At 39.3% G+C, this 21,862-nt stretch overlaps 2 protein-coding genes across 3 annotated transcripts in view; one reads left to right on the plus strand and one right to left on the minus strand.

Annotated features, from left to right (window-relative positions):
- beat-Vc (beaten path Vc) overlaps window positions 1-21,862 on the minus strand; it is a 44,168-nt gene that overhangs the window by 16,027 nt on the left and 6,279 nt on the right. The window lies entirely within an intron of this gene.
- LOC138928806 (uncharacterized) lies at window positions 11,078-12,164 on the plus strand. The gene is made up of 2 exons (XM_070286863.1): window positions 11,078-11,811; window positions 11,872-12,164. The coding sequence occupies exons 1-2, from the start codon at window positions 11,195-11,197 to the stop codon at window positions 11,972-11,974; spliced, it is 720 nt and encodes a 239-aa protein (XP_070142964.1). The 5' UTR covers window positions 11,078-11,194; the 3' UTR covers window positions 11,975-12,164.

Below are 21,862 nucleotides of genomic sequence, written 5' to 3' on the forward strand. Positions count from 1 at the left end.
TGAAATACCCTTGCATAAGAATACTTTAAGTAAAGAAAATGAAAATATTAAACTGGAAATAGGTCAAAGATTTCAGCTCAATATAAACATAATTTATCTATTAGTTGTATCTCAAAGATTACTCATTTTGGGTTAGCTATTATGCCCTGCTAAAGGGTATAAGAGTAGAGAAGGTGGAGTAATAGAAGGAGACTCCAACTCCACAAGGATGCCCCCAGATCCTTGGCAGCTGTGGCGAATGCGATTTCGAGTCGCTGGATATAAAGCCATTCGGTTGGAAACTGTTTGCCAGTGCCAAGTTCTAGTGGCTGTGGCAGAAACGGCAACAGAAAAGGGCTCAAGTGGCAGCCACTCCCCTCTAGACATTTTTCCCACTTCCTCTTTTATTTATTACACGGCGTATACGCAATGCAAATATATTCCGCAATGCATTGTTTATGCTTCTGACTCGTTCATATTTTTATACATATATATATTTTGTATTTTCCTATCCTATTTTCACTACTTTTGTGCGCCGCTTTTTTTCGCTGTCTGACAAATTTGTTTTTGCCTCAAAATGTGTTTCCGCTCGGTGCAATTTTTGCGTGATTGTTTGTTCTGCCTTTTGCATTTTGCATTTTGCATTTTGCAACTTTTTTAATCATTTTTATAAATTCAGCGCCGCCGCTGGAGCAACCTTTTTCAATCTGCAATCTGTGGCTGCCATTCTTGACGTTTCTTTTGCTTTTAATTAAAACGAACTCTCAATACAATATGCTCTGGCTCTGGGAAAGCGACGCTTGCCTTTTTGTTTGCTCTTAATTTTCCTCCGTTTCTTTCCATGTATATATATATTTTTGTTGTTGCACATCCTCTCCTCAATTTTTAGAGTTTTCCCTTTTTTCGGCGTGGTTTGCTTCCCGTATATTTCCCACGTCCCATAGTTTGGTCCCTACAGACGCTGGGGTTTATTTATTGGGTGTGTGTATGTGCGGGCCAGTTCCTTTTTGGACAACAAAAAGTTGCAAAACTAAAATTAGTAAACTAGCCGGAGAGCCGAGAGTTGCGAGTGTGATGTGGCGATGGCGGTGGCCTATAAATGAAAAAAGGGAAAACAGCAGCGGCCGGGAAACTATGCCAATTGCACAAGTTATGGGGCGGAAATTGAAGAATTGCCCAGCAGACTGGCATATTTCAATCTTAAAATTTTTTTGTTGTACTAATTGCAATTCAAGGGTCCCTTTTAAGGCCAGCATCACAGAAAAGTAAGAGTTACTTGAGTTCGGGAAAGGGAACAAGTTGGAAAAGTCCTCAAACGAGAAGTGAACTATTGCAAAAAGTTGCAAACATTGTACTATTCAAACTGAGCATACTTTTTTTTTGTTTTCATAAAATTATTTATATTAAATATGATAGAATTATTTTGTAACATTTTTTATGCGTCTTAAAAATACATTTTTAAGGGTGTTTTCATGTTTGAATTAGAAATTATTAAAAATAAATATAATATACATTTTTATTTTGGGGATTTGGCTTATATAAATTATATTTTAGGATTTTAAAACTTAATGTATTATCATTATATATTTAAATTTTAAATTATTTAAATTTATTTTGAGGTTTTCGCTTAAAATATATGTTTTACTCAAAAATGATATATATAAGTGTGGTTTTTAAATCCTATTCTAAAGAATTTATAAACAGAAATTTTCTTAAAATTAAGGATTTAAAATTAGTCATAGTTTTACCTTTTTCTTAAATTCTCCCTTTTTTTTGGAGTAAGCCAAAGCTAAACTGTTGGCCAAAAGATCATTAACGGCTGGCCAGACGACAAGGGGCGCGAAAGCAAAATAAAAGGAGAAACAAGGACACTTCACCTGCCACGAAGGAGTAGCGGCCAACTTACACGAAAAACTGCAACAAACACTCGAGGAAACTTTTCTCATTTAACGTCGACTCAAACTGAAAAGCTACTCAAAATCTATTTGAGTTGCCGACGTTGGCAGCGACTTTTTGCAATAGAATAAAATCCATTGGACACTTTTGCAAAACGAATAACTAAATATTAAGTTTACACAAATTCTAGCGGGTAAAAAATAGTAGAAAATGGGAAAAGACAGAGGAAAAACTTTGCACACTCGCCTGCAATTGACACCCATTAAAGTTGTCCGCCTTGCGGGCCAATATCAATTTTAATGTACATTTTCAATTGCAGCGTTTAGGGGCGGAAAAAGTTTACGCTGCTGGCATAAATATTTTTTCAACATTTTTTCTCCGTCTTTCTTTTTTTTTATATATTATTTTGCAGCCATAAATGTCGAAGGGAAACATTGGCTTGCCGCTGCATATGTTTCCGTATGCATGGGGAGGGGGAGGGGGAGGGAGGAGATCCGCAGGATACTGCATCCGTAAGATACTTTCACATCAGCGCAAATGCCGTCGCTTAATGTTTAAGAAAATATATATTTTTCCCATTCGATGCAATGTCGCTGCGTTGTTTTTTCCACATCGTCTGCTTATTTTGCCAAAGTCAAATATTAGCTGAAAAGTTGAGAAAGTTTTCTCAAGCAATTTTGCGCTTACATTTTACGGAGGAGCAGCAGCTCCTGGTCTATCTGTCAGGCACTTCCTTCGGTTTTCACCCGGGCTTCCTCTTGGCTTTTCCCCGCCTTTCCACTGGCTTTTCACTGGGCTTGCCCCCAGCTCACCACCAGCTACTGCCGCAGATCTTTATCCCGAGCAGCTGCCCCGGCATCCTTCTTGCGTTTCATTTTCCCCCAAAGTGCATTAAAAAATATTGTTGCTGCATGGTCGGATACGAACGGCGCGTATCATTTCTGATAAAATTCATGGTAATTGTTTCAACTGTGAATTTATCGAAGTTTTTCATGTTACGCACAAAACTTTGCCAAAGCCAACCGCCGAGACTCTGACAGAGACAGAGGCATCATGCCCAGAGAAAAGGAAAGGAGGAGGTGAAGGAGTCTTCAAGGCGCAGGCATTGCTTTTTATGGTACAGTGGGGAGGAGAGCGGAGCTTCTCGGGCAGATTGAATGGAGAATGGATGCCTTCGACATCGACATCGACACGGCTTCGCTGTCAGTTAGCTGCCTCAGTGTGGCTCCCGGAACCATCCACCCACCCACCCCCCGCCGATCTGCAGAAGTCGCTTCCAATGGTATGTGGTTGTGGGCCACGACCAAAGAGGAAATTAACTCTTTAAACTTAACCTCGCCTCGGAGGTTCCCATACACACAGCAGGAAAGACTTTATGGCAGGTCTTTAACAATAAAATGGAGAAAATTATTAAAGATTTATGGGACAATCAAGGCAATAGTCAGAGCAGTGACTATTAGGTTTAAATAGTTTTCTAGAAGAGTGTGCTTTTGCAGTTTACCAGAGCTTGGAATGATTTTCTTATTCAGAGAGGCTAACGATTTAATTTAAACAAATTTTAAGGTGTTTTCTAAATAATTAAATTGAAGTTAAAATGACGAAGGAAGTAGAAAACCTCAATCATTGTAGAATAATCCACAAAGTTCAGTGATTTCTTAAAACAATTATTTTAAATTTCAAATTTCCTAGAACCTAAATAGAATTTTTAAAATTCGGATTTTTCTGTAAAACTCCATAATAATCCTCCCAAAACTGTCACTTTTGTATCAGTTTGAGACATCTTCTTGTTTTTTCCAGCATCCAGCTCATGTGCCCCTTCCAGTGACATATCTTTCTAGCAGATCAACTCCCTGGCGTACGTTTACTTTGATCAGTATTTATCAGAGACCCGGAGACCCTTCGGCCACATCAAACAGCATAGTAAAGTTGGAAGTTTTAATTTGGAAACCCGAGACCGGGACCCCCAGCAAACTGTCTCAGTGCACTGGGCCACAACATTTACATTAACTTTTGACCTTATCACAACAAAGCCAATAGAATCAATTTGGGCGTCCAAAGGCAAACAACTGGGTAATGGTGATGGGAGCCAGGGCCAGGCAGCAGATGGAAATGGAAATGGAAGAGAAAATGTGAATGTGAATGAAAACTATGGGAGTTTGTCTCTGTGGCAGGACACAGCAACTATTGTGTATCATTGGCCATAAAACAAACACCGAAGGTTCAAGTTTTTCAACCAAACTTGTGTACTTTTTGCATACAGATGCGTACTTAGGGGACAACGTGTGGTCAGTACATGTATGAAGACTCAGGGAAATATCTTAAAACTTATATGTATTATAAGGTCCAAAACAAAAAATTTAAGCATTGTTAATGCGTCAGTACTCCAGGAATAAGGCACCATAATAAATTAAAGACAATGTTTTGATTTTCGTTTCCAGGATTTTGTGAAGGAAAATTGCAAAATTGGAAAATGAGAACTCGAAGGAAAAGACTATTTAAAAATCTGCCTAAAACATTTTAATTTTTCGTTATTCGATCAATTATAGGTATGAACTATTTGCAAGCAAATTCAAATGTAAATGGGTATTATATATTACAAAAAAAATTTTTAAAAATGAATCCATTAAAATAAGCACTTATAGCTCTTAATTGAGTATTCATTACCAGCTGCAAAATAGTTTGGCACGCATTCAGTGGCTCCCCTCTTGCAATTTTACCATTTGGCCACCTTATTGAATTAGCAATGGGGGATAAATAAAGCGAACGACTTTATCATTGTCCCACCGCCTCCGAAGCATATTTCATGCTAAATTATTACAAATGTACGTGGCTCGGTGGCACACATAGGGAAAATGATAATACAATAACAGGATTGGGGCAAACTAAAGTAAAATTTAAACATATTTTTGCCCTCAGCTGGGAGTTGCTGTTGCTGCCGGTATCTTGGGTTGTTCTTTTGGGGGTGTGTATGGGGTGTATGAGGGTGTATGAGGGAGAGTGTGCAAGGGTACGTGGCTTTCTTGATTCAAAGTTATGACTGCTCAAGACGCGCGGCCGGCGGCTCTAAAATTTATTGTTCGCCACTATGAAAAACTGCTGCGAACGTGGCCCAGGCACTTGGCTGTGTGCGCAACTACACGAGATTATGATTAATTGTCCGGGGCCCTCTCTGCGAGCCGAACATACCGTGGCCCACCCGCTTTCAATCTACAGTAGATCTTTAGGAAAATAACATTTTTCTAAGGTTAAAAAAAGGGTCTTAGAACCATCTTTGCTGTAATTAGATTCACATCTCTGGGGATTTTATAATAGTGTAAAAAATTGTTTAAAAAATACTTTGCTAAATAAAACACAAAATTACTTGCTATTTCTTTCAAGTCTCCACTGTACTGGGCGGTCCTGTGGGCGTGACACGTATGACACAAGCGCGGTTGATGGCACAAAAAAAAAAAAAAGAAAGGAAAAAAGCATGCATCCCGGGCATGAGGCAGCTGCTTTGGCTCAGCACATAAATATGGAGCCGAGTGACAAAGCCAAGGCATTAAAAATTAATTTACCCCCGGCCAGGACTGGCTTACAGCGAGGAGAATATGGAGCCAGATAGAGACAGAAGACGGATATAGAGCTCAACTAGCTCCGCACTAATACTTCACGCTCAGTTTTGGGTAATTTAAAAACATCAAATATCCAATTAAACTTGCCACAAGCATTCATCCTCAATTTATAATAATTACAAACTAATTAACTCTGATCCCTCGCCCGGGCAACGTTCGCTGCCATCAACCGCAAGCAATGCTGAAAATGCGAAAATAATTATTAACAAAAATTAAGTCAAATTATAGCCCCTCCAAAAAAGAGAAACGAACTTGCCATGGCAATCAGGCTGAGAAATGGGATGCGAAAACAAACAAAAAAAAAGTATATTTAAATTTCGTAACACAATTAAAGAGCACCGCAAAGCCAAACTTATCCCTCGAGCTGGAAATGACTTGCGGCCAAAGGAGGCGGGGCCGGGAACGGACCCGGAAAAATCTGTTCGCAACTACAGCTCATTATAGACGCTGTCCTGCTGCTACAATATCCTGTTTGTTTACTTTACTTTAAAGAAGAGCCAGAGTGTAAAGTCATGGCAAAGTCTGTGCACAACAAGAAAAATGTTCTTCAGAACAAGAGCAGATTAACTGGTAGTTAAAAGAGATGTTATATATACTTAAATATATTTTAGAGAATTTTAATAAGCTTAGTTGCCATCCTTTTCGCCCAGTGTCCTCGGTCTTTTGTCCAGGTCCGAATGCACGTGGCCGCAAAACTTCATCGACCACAAAAGCACCGCCGAAGGGACGCTGGCGGAGGGAAATGGGATGCCTGAGCATGTGCGTAACGTTAATGGAATTAGAAAAGTTTTTAAGCAAAGCTGAATATATATATATGAGTGGGATTTTGATAAAAAGTCCCTCTCACTATGCCCCGGCTAGGTGCGTACATATCAGGCGAAGCGCAAAAATTGCGTAATGAAAAAGTTTGAGCTCTGCTCCCTCTGCACTCTGCATTTTGGCCAACCTCAGCCTCAAAAAGCATCTACTCAGCACGCATATGGATGGGCCGGGTATTTTTCTGACATTTTTCCGACTTGCGGCGAAAATGGTGCAAAAGTTTTTGCCAAACGCAAATCACTGTCAATGGCAGTCGTAGCCGTAGCTCAGGCACATAATCAAAATTCACGGCTATTGACATGCTGAGTTTGAGCACAATGCATTGTGCTTTCGGCGAAATATATACAGCATTCCGTAGATATATACATTTATATGTGTGTGTATAGTCTTGATGAGATTAAATAAATTTAATTATTGCGCATACGACAGGTGGCCCCCAGCGAATAATTGATTCAAGGCGATAAGCTGCTTACCAGAGACTTCAAATGGTTGCTAAGTTTGCCTTTTCATAACTTTAAGTTCAGAACTTAATTTAAATGGAATCAATTGATAATTATAAGACCTTTCTCTGAAAGTATTTGTTTTTAAATTATGTCACGCACACAACTTAAATCAATTTCCAAGAAACATTAAAGTATGCTTAACTACTCCTCAAAATAAACCCACGAGGCGTTGAAACAATCATTCTATTTATGGGCCGCCATTAAGGAGAAGTGAATAAAATTAACGACTTTTTAAATTAAACCATTTGATTTTACTGCCAAAGTTTGAACAAATATTTTATGGCCACTAATGCAAATCGAAATGATGCAAATGAAACTTGAGCGGCATTTAAAGCTTTCCTTCGGCACCGAACGACTTGTGTGTGTTTTTTGGTTAGTTTTTGACAGCTGTAAAGGATCCCAAATCGAATGAGATGCTAAAAGTTCGCCAAAGTGTTGGTGTTGCACATATCAAAGTGCCGTATAAAAAAAAAGAACAAAATCAAATTTATATTTATGGTTCGGCGCCAGGACATCAGACGGCTGGCTGACTGCCTGGCCAAAAGAAGTTTGCCGCCTGGCCGGATGGCATTATAATTTCAAATTTTCATCCTGCCAGCTAATAAGAGAGTACACCGAGGGAAACTAGTTGAAGTTTAAAATGGAACAAGTGTTGGGATTATATAATATATATTTTTAAATTGGGAGAGATCGCAATTAAGGTTTTGATATGAATATTCAAATGGAAGTTTTTAGATTGATTAGAAATATTTTATACTTTTCTAAAGCACTGTGATATTTTAAATATTTTTTTAGCTTAATAATTTTCGTTTTTTATTTAAATTTAATTAAAATAATTCTAACGATTACAATTATGTTTTCTTAAGAATTTTCATAGCAAATATAAATTAATCTCCTCAGATTATTTGGTAAGTAACCATTTATGAAAACATTTCTAAATAACTAAATTACTTTCTGTTTAATATTGGTATCCAATATAGTATATAGGATTAATATTGCTTCTCTGTTTCTCTCTGTTTAGCCAAAGTTGAGCCAGACAAACGAGCCGTTGGCCTTTCGCCCTCGTCCTTGTGTCTGAAAGTCTGCGTGTAAAATTATGCCCGTTGTCTGCCCAAAGGCCATTACGATGGCATTCGATTTCGATTTCATTTTCGTTTCGTTTAGTAGCAACAGCGGCAAGCTGCTTTGGCAACACTTACAACTTTCGACAGTTCAAACGGCCTCGAGGTGGGGCGGGTTGGGGGGGGGGGTGAAAATGTTGAGGAAATTCGTGGGCGGCGGTGGAGTGAGTAGTCAGCCAAGCGCTGCGGGACACATAAATCATATTTCGCAGCAAGAGTGCTTCAAGGAGCTGCCATTCATAAATGGAAAGGATCAACTTTAAGCGGAGACGTGTAACAATGATTTACCAAAGAAAGAAGAAAAACAAGTGGCCAATACAAAACAAGCATCAAGCGGTCGGGAAATATTTGCATTTAAATGTTGGATGTCTTTAAGAGAAATTGAATGGCCAATAAATTTTATTTAAATATTAATGAGCTAAGAAAATCAGCTGCGGGCCTTGTTGTAATGCTTAAAAATTAGACAACAATGGTATTTTATTTTGTCTTTTAATAATATAAATTTTTTACTACCAAGACAAACACTTGCAAGTATTTTTAAGTTAATTCTTTTAAGCATTTAAGTCGAAGCAGAATATTAATTTATTATTTATTTTCCTAAGCTGATTAGTTCCTAATTGATAATACAAGTTTTTATTTTCAACTAAATTAGGAAATTATAAACATTTTAAATCTGACAAAGACTCTTTTTTATTATAATTAAATAATTTTAAATAATTCAAACAGCTTAAAGATTCCCCTTTTCCATTTGTTTTCCCTTATTTAAGACACAACCAAATATATTCCTATCAACTAATTGTTTATGAATCAATTTGCAATAGATGGCTCGTTAAACGGAGGGTTAAATTCTTTATGCGGTCATTAACATTGGCTTGATGTGCAGTTTATGGCGCCGCCGACGGAAAGCATTTTTCCATTCTTTCATTTTCATTGCTCATTTTTCCTATTTTTCTTTGTTTTTATTTTTTTTGCCTTGTTTATCTATACATTGATGTGAAAATGGAAAAACATTAACAGCTGGTTTTTATGAAGCGCACTCAACTATTGCCGAGTAATCCTCGCTGTTATTGATATTATTATCATTATTATGGTTATTTTCGGGTTTTTATGGCCAAAGTTGGCGCTACATTCGGAGGTCTCGCATAAATGAATTTAATTATTCCGGAATTCCCGGGCGAGCAGGAAACACCGAATATGATGTGCTGGGGGACGATGGAGGCGAAGGCGGCATTAATATGGATGCCAACCTGTTGCCTAATGGCCTAACAAATCTGGCTGAATGGCGAGAATAATTACAATTACCACGCGGCGTATACGCAACATGAGGGGACGAGGGACCCCAGCTGCTTCTGCTGCTTCTGCTCCTGAGTGTGTGTGTTTGCCCAAGTTTGAGTGGCTCTCGGTGGCAAAGTCTTGGCGCTGGAAAGTGCCCATGGCATGACGGTCACATTGTTGGCATCAGCCATTGTTGACAGCCAAAGCCGCAGTCACACTTCCCACAGCAAGTGCAACAACACCAGCAATGCTGACACCAACAACAACAGGGCCCAAACATATACACAAACAAGCGCCAGCAGCACAACAACAACAACAACAATAACAAACAGTTGTTGACATTTATGCCGGCGAATGTCACATGCCAGGCACGCCCTTCTGCCCACCAGACGAGGCTTAGACCAGGAAGTGCACTCGGAGAAAACAGGCTGAGGGAGAATGCCAAAACTGTGGCCCACTTCTAAGCTGGCTTAAAGAAATTTATACAATTTATACAACAATTAATAATGAAAATGTTGATCACTTAGTATTTTTTAAAGTGTAGGTTAAGCCATGCAGGCTGGGACAGAAACAGCAGCAGAGAGGAACTATGGGAAATGCAGGCCAGCGGCAATACGGGATAGTGACTGGAGTCCAAGGGCAGCTTTTAAACTTCCAAGAAAGACGTTATAATAATAACAGCAATAGTTATGTTTTATAAAAGTTATCTATTATGTTTATAGTCATAGTTTATTTCTTAAAATTACTAGATTTATTATTTCTTATTACTAGAAACCGCAGTACAAACTAACCTCTTCTCGTTGCGAATATAAGTATGAAATTGTGAGAGAAAAAAAATTACCTACTTGTGGCACAATGCTTTACATAATGCAATCCAATGGCAAACTTGCCTGCAACTGCAGAAGAACAGGGAAATGTATATATAAAATTTACATATAACTGCATAAACATTCTTATATGGCTTCCTGGTAAATACGGGAAATTTCTTTATTATGAACGGAATATCAACAGTGTAAGCAGCTCACATTGAGGATTCCAGAGCTCTTGAGTATGAAGTTTTGGTAAATTCAGTAAATCATTAAATTAAATGGGATATTGAGAACAATTCATGAAATAAAACCACTTGCACGATAAGTTTACATTTAAATTTAAATTTTAATTCAAAGTTTCACAAAAAAGTCTCAGCATGCAGGTTACTTATCCGTTGAATTGCGAAAAACCCGAACATACATTTTACATTGACCCTTTTTCTATTCTCTCTCGATTAAAACTGTAATTTAATTTTCAAAATTTGTACTTTAAAGTTTGTTGGAAGAAATTTGTTCTGGTCACACTCTTCAATTTTAATTTAGCAATTAAATTGTTTAAAAATAACTTGAAAAAAATTAAATTAATACAAAGACTGCTCAAGAAAAAGAGCTTAAGTTCCTTAAAAAAAGAATTCTTTATAATGCTTACTAAAAAAATAAGTAATAAACGATTTTCTCAAATGCAAACGCAAAATATAAATCAAATAATTAACTGATTGTACAAGATAAAGGACAAGCGAGTAATAAATATATATTTCAACAGCTCAGCTACAAATTCCACTCAATCATCCTTTTTGGCATTCCTTTTGTCAGCGGTTAAATTGCATCCTGCAACGACTGTCGAGACTCGGGAGTTGAATAAATGCGGAATAAGACTTAAATCCACTTGGCATTCTCTTTTTGGCTTCATGTAACACTGTAATATATAATTAAATAATGGACAGGCCAAAAGGCAGAGGCAGGCAAAAGGTTGAAGTAATGTATATTTATATTTTTTTTGTCCTGAATTTATGATTCTCAATTATTACTTCCACCGAGCTTTAGTGTTGTTTTTTTTGTACTTCTGTACGACTGGTCACTTTAGCACTAGATGTCAAAATTACAACTTTCTGCTTTTTTCTGCTTGTCATTGACGAAAACCAAGTTCGGAGCATCTAGTCTGTATCCAGCTACCCACTATGTCACATCCGAATCCATCGCTAACCAACATGTCAACATTCTTGGAAGGACCAGAAAAAGAGCGCGTCCAGCAGCTCAAACGCCTTAAACGAACCAGGGAAATGCCTCGAAAATGGATATCCAACCAGGTCAAACCACCGGACAGATTCCACCCTGACGATGAACCATCACTGGCCAAGTACCGTCGTGTGGAAATCAATCCGACGATCAATTCACCTGACAGTACCGCTTCAATGGAAATGCGTTCACAGCTCGTTTATTCGGATATCTTGCGCGTGGAAGAGATGTGTTCTTCAGAGAACCCCATCAATGGACAACCCATTCCTGAGGAATCACTAGCACTGGAGCCCGATCGCACAATTTGCAGTTTGAACGAACCGAAACCACAGCTCTTCAACGAAGTGATCGAAGTGATTTATAATAATAGCTCGGATGAGGATGTTGCTGCCTGTAGTTCCAAAAACGAGGAGATCCATCCTAAGGTGAATTACATTTCCATGAAGCTAGGCATCGACAGATGCGAATATGCCAGGGACGGCTATGTTGAAAACCTTAAGTGGAAAATTGCGCGTCAGCAAGAGAGATTGGATGATGAGCGGAGAATCCTCCAAAGCCAGTAAGTGTCTTGCACATATATCCATGTCAGGTGGCTTACATATGTATTTGCACATTTTAGAATTGACAAGTTGCAAAGAGAACGCAAGGCCTTCGACCGGAAAAGGCTCGACAAGATTTTCCAGTTCCAGTTCGCCAAATGTCCCGTCTACCTGGGCGACTGAGTCTAAGGCTTTGGCAGCAATACGACAGGGTAATCCGAGGCTCGCCCAACAGCGTCCAACAGCGTAAAGATAAGCTGCCCAGCACCAGTATTGTGATAAACTAGTCTCTTCTATAACATTTATTATAAACATTTTAAACATTTTAATTAAATGCGGTCGAATGCTGTCACCGAGAGACTTGGGCTTAAATGCTTTGCCATTTCAAGATTAATTCCTTCTCTCCTGACACCTTTGATAATCATTGGCATTCAAATGGAAAAGCTAGCAAGTTAACCTCTGACATTTAACACACACTTAATACAGTTAAAAGCTAATTACTTAAACTGTCAGGCCAACAGCTCAACGACGGCCATATAGCAATCCAAAGTCAATTGGCAAATGACACAGTAATTACTTCCAATGATGTGGTAACATTTTTACAACACGACACGGCCAAGGAGGTTGGGGGTGGGATCGGGATCGACAAAACATTAACAGGATGTCTGACTGCAGCAGCCAGCCGGCCAATTTGCTGCAATCCAATCCAGTTAGCCGGAAAGCTGCTGAGCAATTTGCCCGGCCATTATTCATGGCACATATTGAGACCGGAGGAACGGTTACCAGGGTCCAGAGTCCAGAGTCCAGAGTCCAGTCGCCGGTCCGGTCAAACGAGCGGCAAAAGTGGCAAATCTTTGTTCACACCTCTGGACGGGAAAGGGTACAGGGAAAAAAGGCACCAACCGATTCGATTCGATTTAGCTTCGGGTCGCATGTGTTTGGTGAGCTATTTTTATGGATTTCTGCGTATGTCCTTTTGGTCAACCTTAAAAGTGTTTTCCTCTACATAAATTTGCTATAAAAACCATTTAAACGGAAACGGTTCAAACATTCAAAGGGGAAACGTTGCCAAGATGTGCACTGTTCAAAAATATAATATATAAATAGTTCTTTAAATAAAATAAGCTATTAGAATACTGGATAATCAAGATTTAGGATTTTTTCAAGTAGACACAAAACTATTAGTTTGTCAAGTAAGTTATATTAATATTACGTATACGTAATATAAGGTATACATAGTTTACCAATAGATATTTTTCAAAGTGCAATCCAGGGCGAATAGGAACTTGGACTGGGTTCCAGCTTGGACACATGGGTACGCTCTAGTTGTCGTTTGACTTGTGGTCCAGACTCGGGGTGGACGCTCTGCTGGCCAAATCTAAACTGCTTCAATAAAGCAAATTATCGTTAAAATGCTGCTGCACATAAGAAGATTTACGATTGCTCAGCTCGTTGCTCGTCGTTTGAGTTTTGGTTTCGGGTTGGGTTTTTCGGTTCTTATTCCTTTTTTTCCCCCCTTTTTTTTGTTTTTTTTTGGCAGCACAAACAGGACCCAGGACCAGTAGTTGGGATACAATGGAGGAGGGGATTCGATTTTGGGTGCTTGTTGCCGGTTGTACATTTGCGGTTCCCCTTTCGTTTGTTTACTCTGCCGCTGCTCTTGATTTTTGTGCTTGAATCCCTGAATCGTTTAGTCGAACCTTTTCTGCTTTTCGGCTTTTCCCTTTTAGCTCTTTCCCCCACATTTTCCTTTTCCCATATTCTGTTTTGCTTCTCCCTGAGCTTTTGGGTTGGTCTGGCATTCGATTTTCCTTAGCAGAAACGAAATGAGCGTATGACCAAAACAAATAACCCACAAAGTGAGTTGTTCAGGGGGGAATCCCCATGTGCGTAGGTGTGCACTGCTCAAAAACAGTTTGAAAAACTTAAATCTTGAACTTGGAAAAGTACCATAATGTTAGCTGTTATAACTTGGTATATATTATTATTCTGAATAAATTTGTTAGTTTTAACGTTTCTATAAAAATTAAAAAGTATTGAACAGTATTTTTATCTCAGTGTATGTACAGCTGGCTTCGGTTGTGTGGGTGCATTTTTCGTATTCGTTGATTTGCAGCGCCATGAATGCTTCAACGCTTCTGGCCACAGCTGGTGCGCAAATCGCACACAGTTGGTTATTTGACAATTGATGATAGCATCAAGATTGGGTCGCCAAAATGGCCGGCACACAAACCCACCCCCCATTTCTCTGGGTGTGCGAACTAGCGAGGAGCACGTGACCAGTGCGATTGTCACGAAAACTATGGCGAGGGTCTGGCAATTAGCCTTTGACCCCAGGTTTGGTGTGTGAGGGTTTTGAAATGTAAAAGGATTTTAGGCTCAATTTGTGGAAATAGTAAAATCGGGATATTTTAGAAGTAGCGATCGAGGAGAAATAGAAAAAAACAAAATATATTAAAGCCAAAAAATATATAAAACTGAAGTTAAACTCTTAGGCCGCTCGCACACTACGAGCTGAAAGCGGAGCTGACGGCTGACGGCTTATCAGCTCTCTGAAACAAACACACTACTTGTATGAGAGCGCGCACACCGAGAGCGGAGCTGAGCTTAGAAATTTGCACTGAAATTATCAGCTCGCTTATCTCAGTTCTGCTTTCAGCTCTCTGAAACAAACACACTACTTGTATGAGAGCGCGCACACTGAAAGCGGAGCTGAGCTGAGAAATTTCAGTGCAAATTTCTCAGCTCGCTACTCTCAGCTCCGCTTTCAGCTCGTAGTGTGCGCGCGGCCTTAATGAAACTTTATAAAGCCCACACTCCTATGATTGTTATTATTTATTATTAATTTTAAAAATGTCGCATATATTTATGTGATTATTCAACATTTTATCACCTAATTATATACATTTTATATGCATAGTTGGATCAATATTAACACGAACTCGCCACTACATTTTCGTAGCTTATCTCTTTTTATTTTCACATTTGCCACATTAGCATTAACTTTTGTCATTCGCATTTGGGGTTTCGGAGGCCTAAAAGGTTTTTTGTGGCTTCTATTAAAATTTAGGCAATATTGCAATTTAATATTTTCTATTTGGCGGAATCAGCCGCAAACCATTTCCTGGTGGGGTTGGGGCGTCGGGGGTTGGCATTATTAATGAGTTGGTAAATTTACATAGTATTTAATGGGCCATGTGGGGCCCTGTTTTTGGCCATGGTCCAGCTGAAATGCAGAACGGCCTCTCTCACTTCCGGGTAGCCTCTTGATCGGCGCTAATGAACTTTTTGCCAAGCTGACCCCTGACCCCGCCACAACGCCTCCCGCTGCTCGCCGAATGTCGACTTTTCCCATGGCCTGTTATCTGTGTTAATGCATGCGTTTTCTTTGTCTCCTTTATCGGGACTTCCTGTCATTACTCGTGCTATCGTCCCCGCACCAGCCTCCCTGCTTCCGTGTCCGTGCATTACCTTGTCGTCCTTGTCGTTCTGCCCCACCCAGCCGCGCCCTTTCCGCTTTGGGCCCCGATGTCGTCGCATTTTCGCTCCTTTGCTCAACTGTCCTGGGACCGCGAGATTACAGGAGTCACACTGAGAGCAAAACTGTTAATAAATTCGATGTTTTTTTTTGGTTTTCAAGCATAAAATTCGTCAATAAATGTTTGGTATTCATTTTATGTTGTTATTTAAATATTATATTATTTTTTTCACAATTTTAAAAACTTGTTAAAGAAACCGAATTCCCTCAGTGGAACTGTGTTCCCAGTGGCCATCAGCAAGTGCCCCTGTCCGCCGCACTGCCCATTGCTTAATTTCGATGGCAATTATTTATTTAAACCGCCTGTCGCTCTTACCGCCCCCCCAGCCCCTCTTGGCCATTCGAACAACGCTGGGCTTAATTGTTTGACTTGGCGTCGCCTCTGAAACTATGGGCAGCATTTCCCATTTCCCCCCCCCCCCCAGATTTTCCCCCCATTTCCACACTCTGCTGGTGCCGCTTTGACAACTCGTTGACCGTAAATTTCCAAGTTTTTCATTAGGCTGCCTGCCAGTCCCAGGCGAGACTTTCCGTTCGGCTTTCTAATCAACTTGGCCGCAGTTTGTCGCGCTTTCCCGCTTTTACCAGCCCAGTCGCCTTTGTCTCGGCGCGGAGGGAGGGGAAAACTTTTGCACCTCCCATTCTGGCATGTTTAATGAAAGCGTTTTCACTGCGATTTCATTTCATTTAGTCGCCTCCTTTGCCGCTCCATGGACTCCGTGGGCCTCCTTCATTCATTATGCGCCGCTCAGATTTGTAATTTACACCTGAGGCCAACAAGCAGTTGAACAATGCGAGCCGCGAGGGTCGTTATACAAGTTTGGATGCGGCCAATCACAAGTTGTTGAAAGCCCCACACAGGGGAGTTAATGTTGTGCTGAGATGAAATTGGCTAAGTTTAGAATATTCTAGAAACTGACCAAGGCCTTTTTGGTTTTTTTGTAGGAAATTTTTCTTATAGTTTTAGACACTTATTACCATTACGCATTTTAATTAGAGCAAGTAGTGCTAAAATTCTGTGAATATTATTCTGTATTTAATTAAACTTTAGTATTCTAGGAAACATTTAGCTTTATGCTTTCTGTAAAAAAATTGCATAAGTCAATAGAGATGCTTACTCAATTGACAAAAAAATATATATTTAAATTAAAATTTCGTTTTAAAAAGCCCTGCCTTTGTAGATGTAAAACATGTCATTGTCCATTGACTTCCCTTTGCTACCACACAGCTCTGATTATATTTTTAAATCCTTTAAACATACTAATTGGGCACGAGTTTTTTGTATATAAATCCCTTATCAGGCTCTACAATATTGAAATAGCCTTATTAAGAGTTTAAAAAATCCTTCACCTACTCACCCTTCAAACACACAAACAAATAAATTTCCAAGAGGAAATAATTAAATATAATTGTTATTCAAAAATAATTTTACAAAAATTGTTTTGCATTTCTTGAAAATTATTTATAAAAAAAGGAAAGATATAAGACTGCCTCAATTTCTTTACATTAAATATCTGACATATCAAGCGCTTGATATTATAAATAAAACAGGCAGCTTAAAAGCTTAAAAAACCCCGTTTTCCCTACAACGATAAAGCCATCCTAATTCCCGGCTACCCGCTTTTCCCACTTTTCCGGGACTAGGCCAAAATGTGAAATGCGAAATGGCTGGCTGCAATTACGGGGGTGCAACCAGGGAAAAGGGAACGGTGACGGGGACGGGGGCGGCACTGTTTCCGTTTCCTGCAGCAACTGCAACTGCTGTAAAATGTTTATGATGCTTTTATGGCAGCTACCCCTCGCCGGGGGGGTGCTAAAGGGGTGCCCAAAGAATTAACAATATGAGTCTGAATTATAAATATACATGCAAAGGCTGGGCGAGTGCAGAGACCGAGTGCTAAGTGGCTTATTACGATTACAGTTATTGTGCCCATTGTACTTGGTGCAATTGAAAGTAATTTGCTTGTTTACACGACAAGCGAGAGAGAGAGAGAGAGAGAGAGAGAGCGCTCAGTGTAACGACAGATTTTTCTGGCATTGACGTCACCGGGTCCCAAATCCATCATACGCCACGTGGCCCAAGGTCGTGCTTTGTTCGCTTATTTAAATTTCAAATAGACCGGCCCCGCCCGCCCTGCCTCACGTTCATCCGGCCACTTTTTCACTTGTGCATAATCTTTAATTTAAACAAATGCCGAAAGCCAGAAATAAAGCCCAACGAGAATCTGCACCCAAGCCGAAAACTAAAACTGGACGTGTCGTGCGAGCCAAATAAGCCACAAAAAATGGAAGCAAAAATGTTGTATATAATATAAAATAAAACGTTGGGATATGGCCAAAACGGTTGGGGTTTAAAAGCCGAGCGGAAACTGTCGTCGAATGGACGGAATGGCGGAGTGGGGGCTACAACCCTATATAGCAGCAGCTCCTCTTAAAGCGTTCTGGCTTATCTGAGCTGCGGGGTATTAAAGCGTTTACCTTGGGACTGTTTGGACTGAGGGAGAGTTTATCAAATGAATAAGTTGTGGCTCTAAATTAAAAATTCTGGGGAAAAACTTTTGGGGCTTGCTACACAAGAATCAATAAATTCCTTTCAATTAAAACTTTTAGTTAATTAAAGCTTAGAGTTCTCTACTTAGTAGTAGATAAAACTAGACTAGGTTTGGTTATTTGGGGTCTTGCTTTAAGTTTTACATTTTAAGAGCATCTCCAAATCGACTTGCTTTACAAAAATGTACTTATTTGTTGGGGCTAGACTTGCTTGTGCAGTATTTTCGCAAATTCCATCAAAGCCGCTGCGGCTTTGGACCTTGCTGTTGGCCACTGCGCCCCAGAGCCTTTTGGCCAATGTTGTTGCGATGCTATGGTGCTGCGATGTTGCTGCTGTTGCAGTGGCACGTAAGGAATTGTCCGGGAAACGGGATGTGAGGGTAGTGGTAGTGGTAGTGGGTGAGTGCTGCGACACATTAAGTGCTTCCTGCGAAATTTGTGGCACGCGTTGAATTCTGTTATCGCCCCCAACTGGCAGAGCTTTAAGTTTAGGAATCCGATATTGACCTGTGCTATTGTGTACTTGTATTTAAATTTCTTGCAAAGGATAATAATTGGTACATTTACTTAAATAAAATATAAATCATTACATTTCTTGGTTGTACAATTTTAGATTTATTTTTCAAGCCATTTAAAAGCTTGAAATCTTCATCGCTTTTGAAAAATATCTTCAACTTTGATTGCCAACTCCTGACCTAGTTAATGCAAATGGTATTCTGACATTTCTTGTCCCTTTCAGTTTGACTATTTAGTTGTTAAGATTTGGCTCTTTCTCTCTTAGAGCGTTGGGTTTTGTTAGAAATTTATTTATCAACGCTTTTTGTATTTCCGCTGCGGCTTGCTGGCCGGGCCGTTGGGCTTTTTGTTTATTTTCATACACTTCCTCATTTTTAATTTATGACAATGGCTCCGGCCTTTGTGAGCGCCACGCCCATTCCAGTCCCCGTCCTGCAGTGTTATTGTAACTGATGCTCTTATAAATGGCCTCTGCCCCGTCAGACAGAATTTCGTTTGTCGCTTTTATCGCCGAAAACCGGAAAGTGGCGGCGGATGGCGGGAAACTGGGTGAGGGGGCATGGTGTTTTCCAGTGGGGCACACGTACACTTTATATTTCCGTTAGCCCCCCCCCCCCATTGTCCTTGACAGTTTCATTATGACAGCTGGCGGGAGTCGCCTTCCACACCCATTTTTCCCTGATTTTGGTTTTGTTTAGTTCCGCATTTGTGCTATTAAAGTGTCATCTTGTTGCTGCTGCTTTTGCTTTTTGGTCTAAAACAATGGCCAAGTGTTGGCATTATTATTATTATTATTATTATGATTATCATTATCATCAAACGCGCTTCCTCTTCCGCCGCACAAAGCGCAAAGATAATGGTCGAAAGACAAGCGGCCAGATAAAACGCGGCCATTCATGCTCTTGACTGATTTTTAGTTAATTTCATTGGCTTTGTGTTTCAGGATAAGGGACACTGAGTAAGGGGCTTTATTGTGCAATCAACTGCTAATTTAGGGAGTATGTTCTTTAATATTAAGACAAGGGTGTCCTTGCTTTAATAAAAGTTTTTGTCTACTTAGTTTACAATAAATAATTCAAGAAAAAGAGGGTCAAAGGTACATATATGTCTTTAAAATATAACACAGTTATATAAATTATAATTAATATATTTTTTGTAAACGTTTTCTTCCTTGAAACATTTATCAAAAATATTTTGGAGGTATTTTGTTTACATAATAAGGATATTATTAAAAGACACTGACCCATAAAACAAGTATTAAGAGACCAGTCTTCATGAAAAAAATGTATTTAATAATTTTAAATCCTACAATCTTAAAAATATACATTTTTTGTTTTTAAAATATTCCCTTTAGGTGCCTTAATTAAGTCCGACCTTGCTAGCAAGATGATGGATTCGCTGAAAGCGACATGGCCTCTGCCAAGTGAAAATCTGGAACTGCACAAATATTTAATTGGAAATAATTTACGCCCCCAGCCGCGAAATTTGACGGCTGTCTGGGCCGGCGAATACGCAATATTACGAGCAGTCAGACATTTGCGCATTTCTGGGATTCTGGAATCGCTGTATGAGTATTAAAAGCGAGCAGGCCGCTCGGGATTTATGGCTGCAGCCGGGCTTTTCCAGCTCCTTTGGCTCGGTGGCCGGGCATACATAAATATGCAATTATTTTGCATTTTCCGCTCTCGCGCTCGATTTTATTTTTATTTATTCGCAGATGGCGTTTGCTGCGGCGCTGCGGTCTCACGCACATTTCGCCATGTTTATGGCGACCCTCGACTCTCGCGTTTCGAGTTGTGAGTTTCGAGCTGCGAGTTGCGAGTTGCGAGTTGCGAGCTTCGACTTTCAGCAAATTGACTTTTACACAAAGATGCGGGTGCCGAACGCACACACTCGAATCTCGTGGTTATGCGACATATTTATTTGTTGATTCATATATTTACTCGTATTTATGTGCATAATTTGCATTTGACATATATTTTTATGGAGCCAAGAGAAATCAAAATACTTTATTCAACATGCAAATATTGTGATATTGGTTCGGGACGCAGACGCAGCATATTGGGCCATATAATCATCAGAAAAATCTCTTTGCATTGGGCTTATTTAATGCCATTAATATTCGTTGTTTTATTGTTAAACAGAAGCCAAGTTGATGGGGAAAAGATTCTTTATTTATGAATTCTATTAGGAAATCAGACTCGATAATATTGGTATATACTTTTACTCATTGTTAATGTATTTAACTAAGAGAATTTAAAACATAATAACCAACTATACTTATTTTTAAATCGTAATACATACTTTAAGTTTCGCCTAAAATTTGCTTCCCTTTTGACTTCAGTTTTTGAATGAAATCAAAAACCTTTCGAAGCAGTTAGCTTTTTGAAAATAACAATTATTTTCCCTCAAATAATAGTTGTCAATAAATTGTCATTTTTGATTTGGTGAAAAACCGAATAAAATTCTTTGAACATTTTGCCTCAAGATTATCTTGCAATTTAATCGAAATATTTCAGATAAATATTTCGATTGGGGATCTCTCTATCTCTCCTTCTGACCCTTTGCCCTGTTTTTTGTTAGCAAAAACTTCAAAGCCAAATACGAAAATCCCGAGTGCACACACACACACATGTGTTTTATTTGGACAAATATGCTTGACAGAATTCCGTAATTTACATGCTGAACATTTGCCCAAGTCTCGTATCTCTTTTTTTTCCAACCGTTTTTATTGGATCTTTTTTGCGGAGTATGGATGTGAGTCAGTGAGTGAGTGAGTGAGTGTTTTAACAAATTGAAATGCATTGTGAGTGCCGTCGAGTCGAGGGTTCTCCCATAGTGTAATTTGTGTGCAGCTTTGGTTATTACTCGTGCTTATTGTTGCTGCCGGCACTACACGGCCAGGCACAGCCTTTTGTGGCATCGATAAGCCCTGCCAGCCAGGCGGCAAAGCTGCAAGAAAAATGTTTGTTCATTTAAGATAAATTTATTGTTGTTGTCGATGCAAATTGCAACATTTATTGAATTGTTGCTGCTGTTATTATGACTGCCAATGGCGATGCCGCTGCCAATGTTGGCGCTCGTAAATAGTTGTGCAAATAAATTGCGAGCGCAAATAAATCGCAGCTCGCAGGCGATAGCCGAGCGTTTATGACACTTTTGGGTAGAGCTGGAGGGGTTTATCGTTAATCGGGTTCATAAATTTTGGGTAACTCTTTCATCTGCATGGAAAGAAAATTTGTGGATTGCGGGATGTTGAAAAGAGCTCAAGAAAAGTCGTAATGATAAAAGCATTTTGTAAAATTCTGAAGATAAAATATTTGTGGTATTTGTATTATTAATTTTTATCGAGAAATTATCGGTTATTTAGATATTCGTGTTACATATTATGAACGTTTATCGATCATTTTAAATTATTTGTTTTATAAAATATATGTTAAACTCGTACTAGGTATGTATATTTGAAA

This window comes from Drosophila kikkawai, chromosome 3R (genome assembly GCF_030179895.1).
Source record: "Drosophila kikkawai strain 14028-0561.14 chromosome 3R, DkikHiC1v2, whole genome shotgun sequence".
NCBI classification, from domain to species: Eukaryota; Metazoa; Arthropoda; class Insecta; order Diptera; family Drosophilidae; genus Drosophila; species Drosophila kikkawai.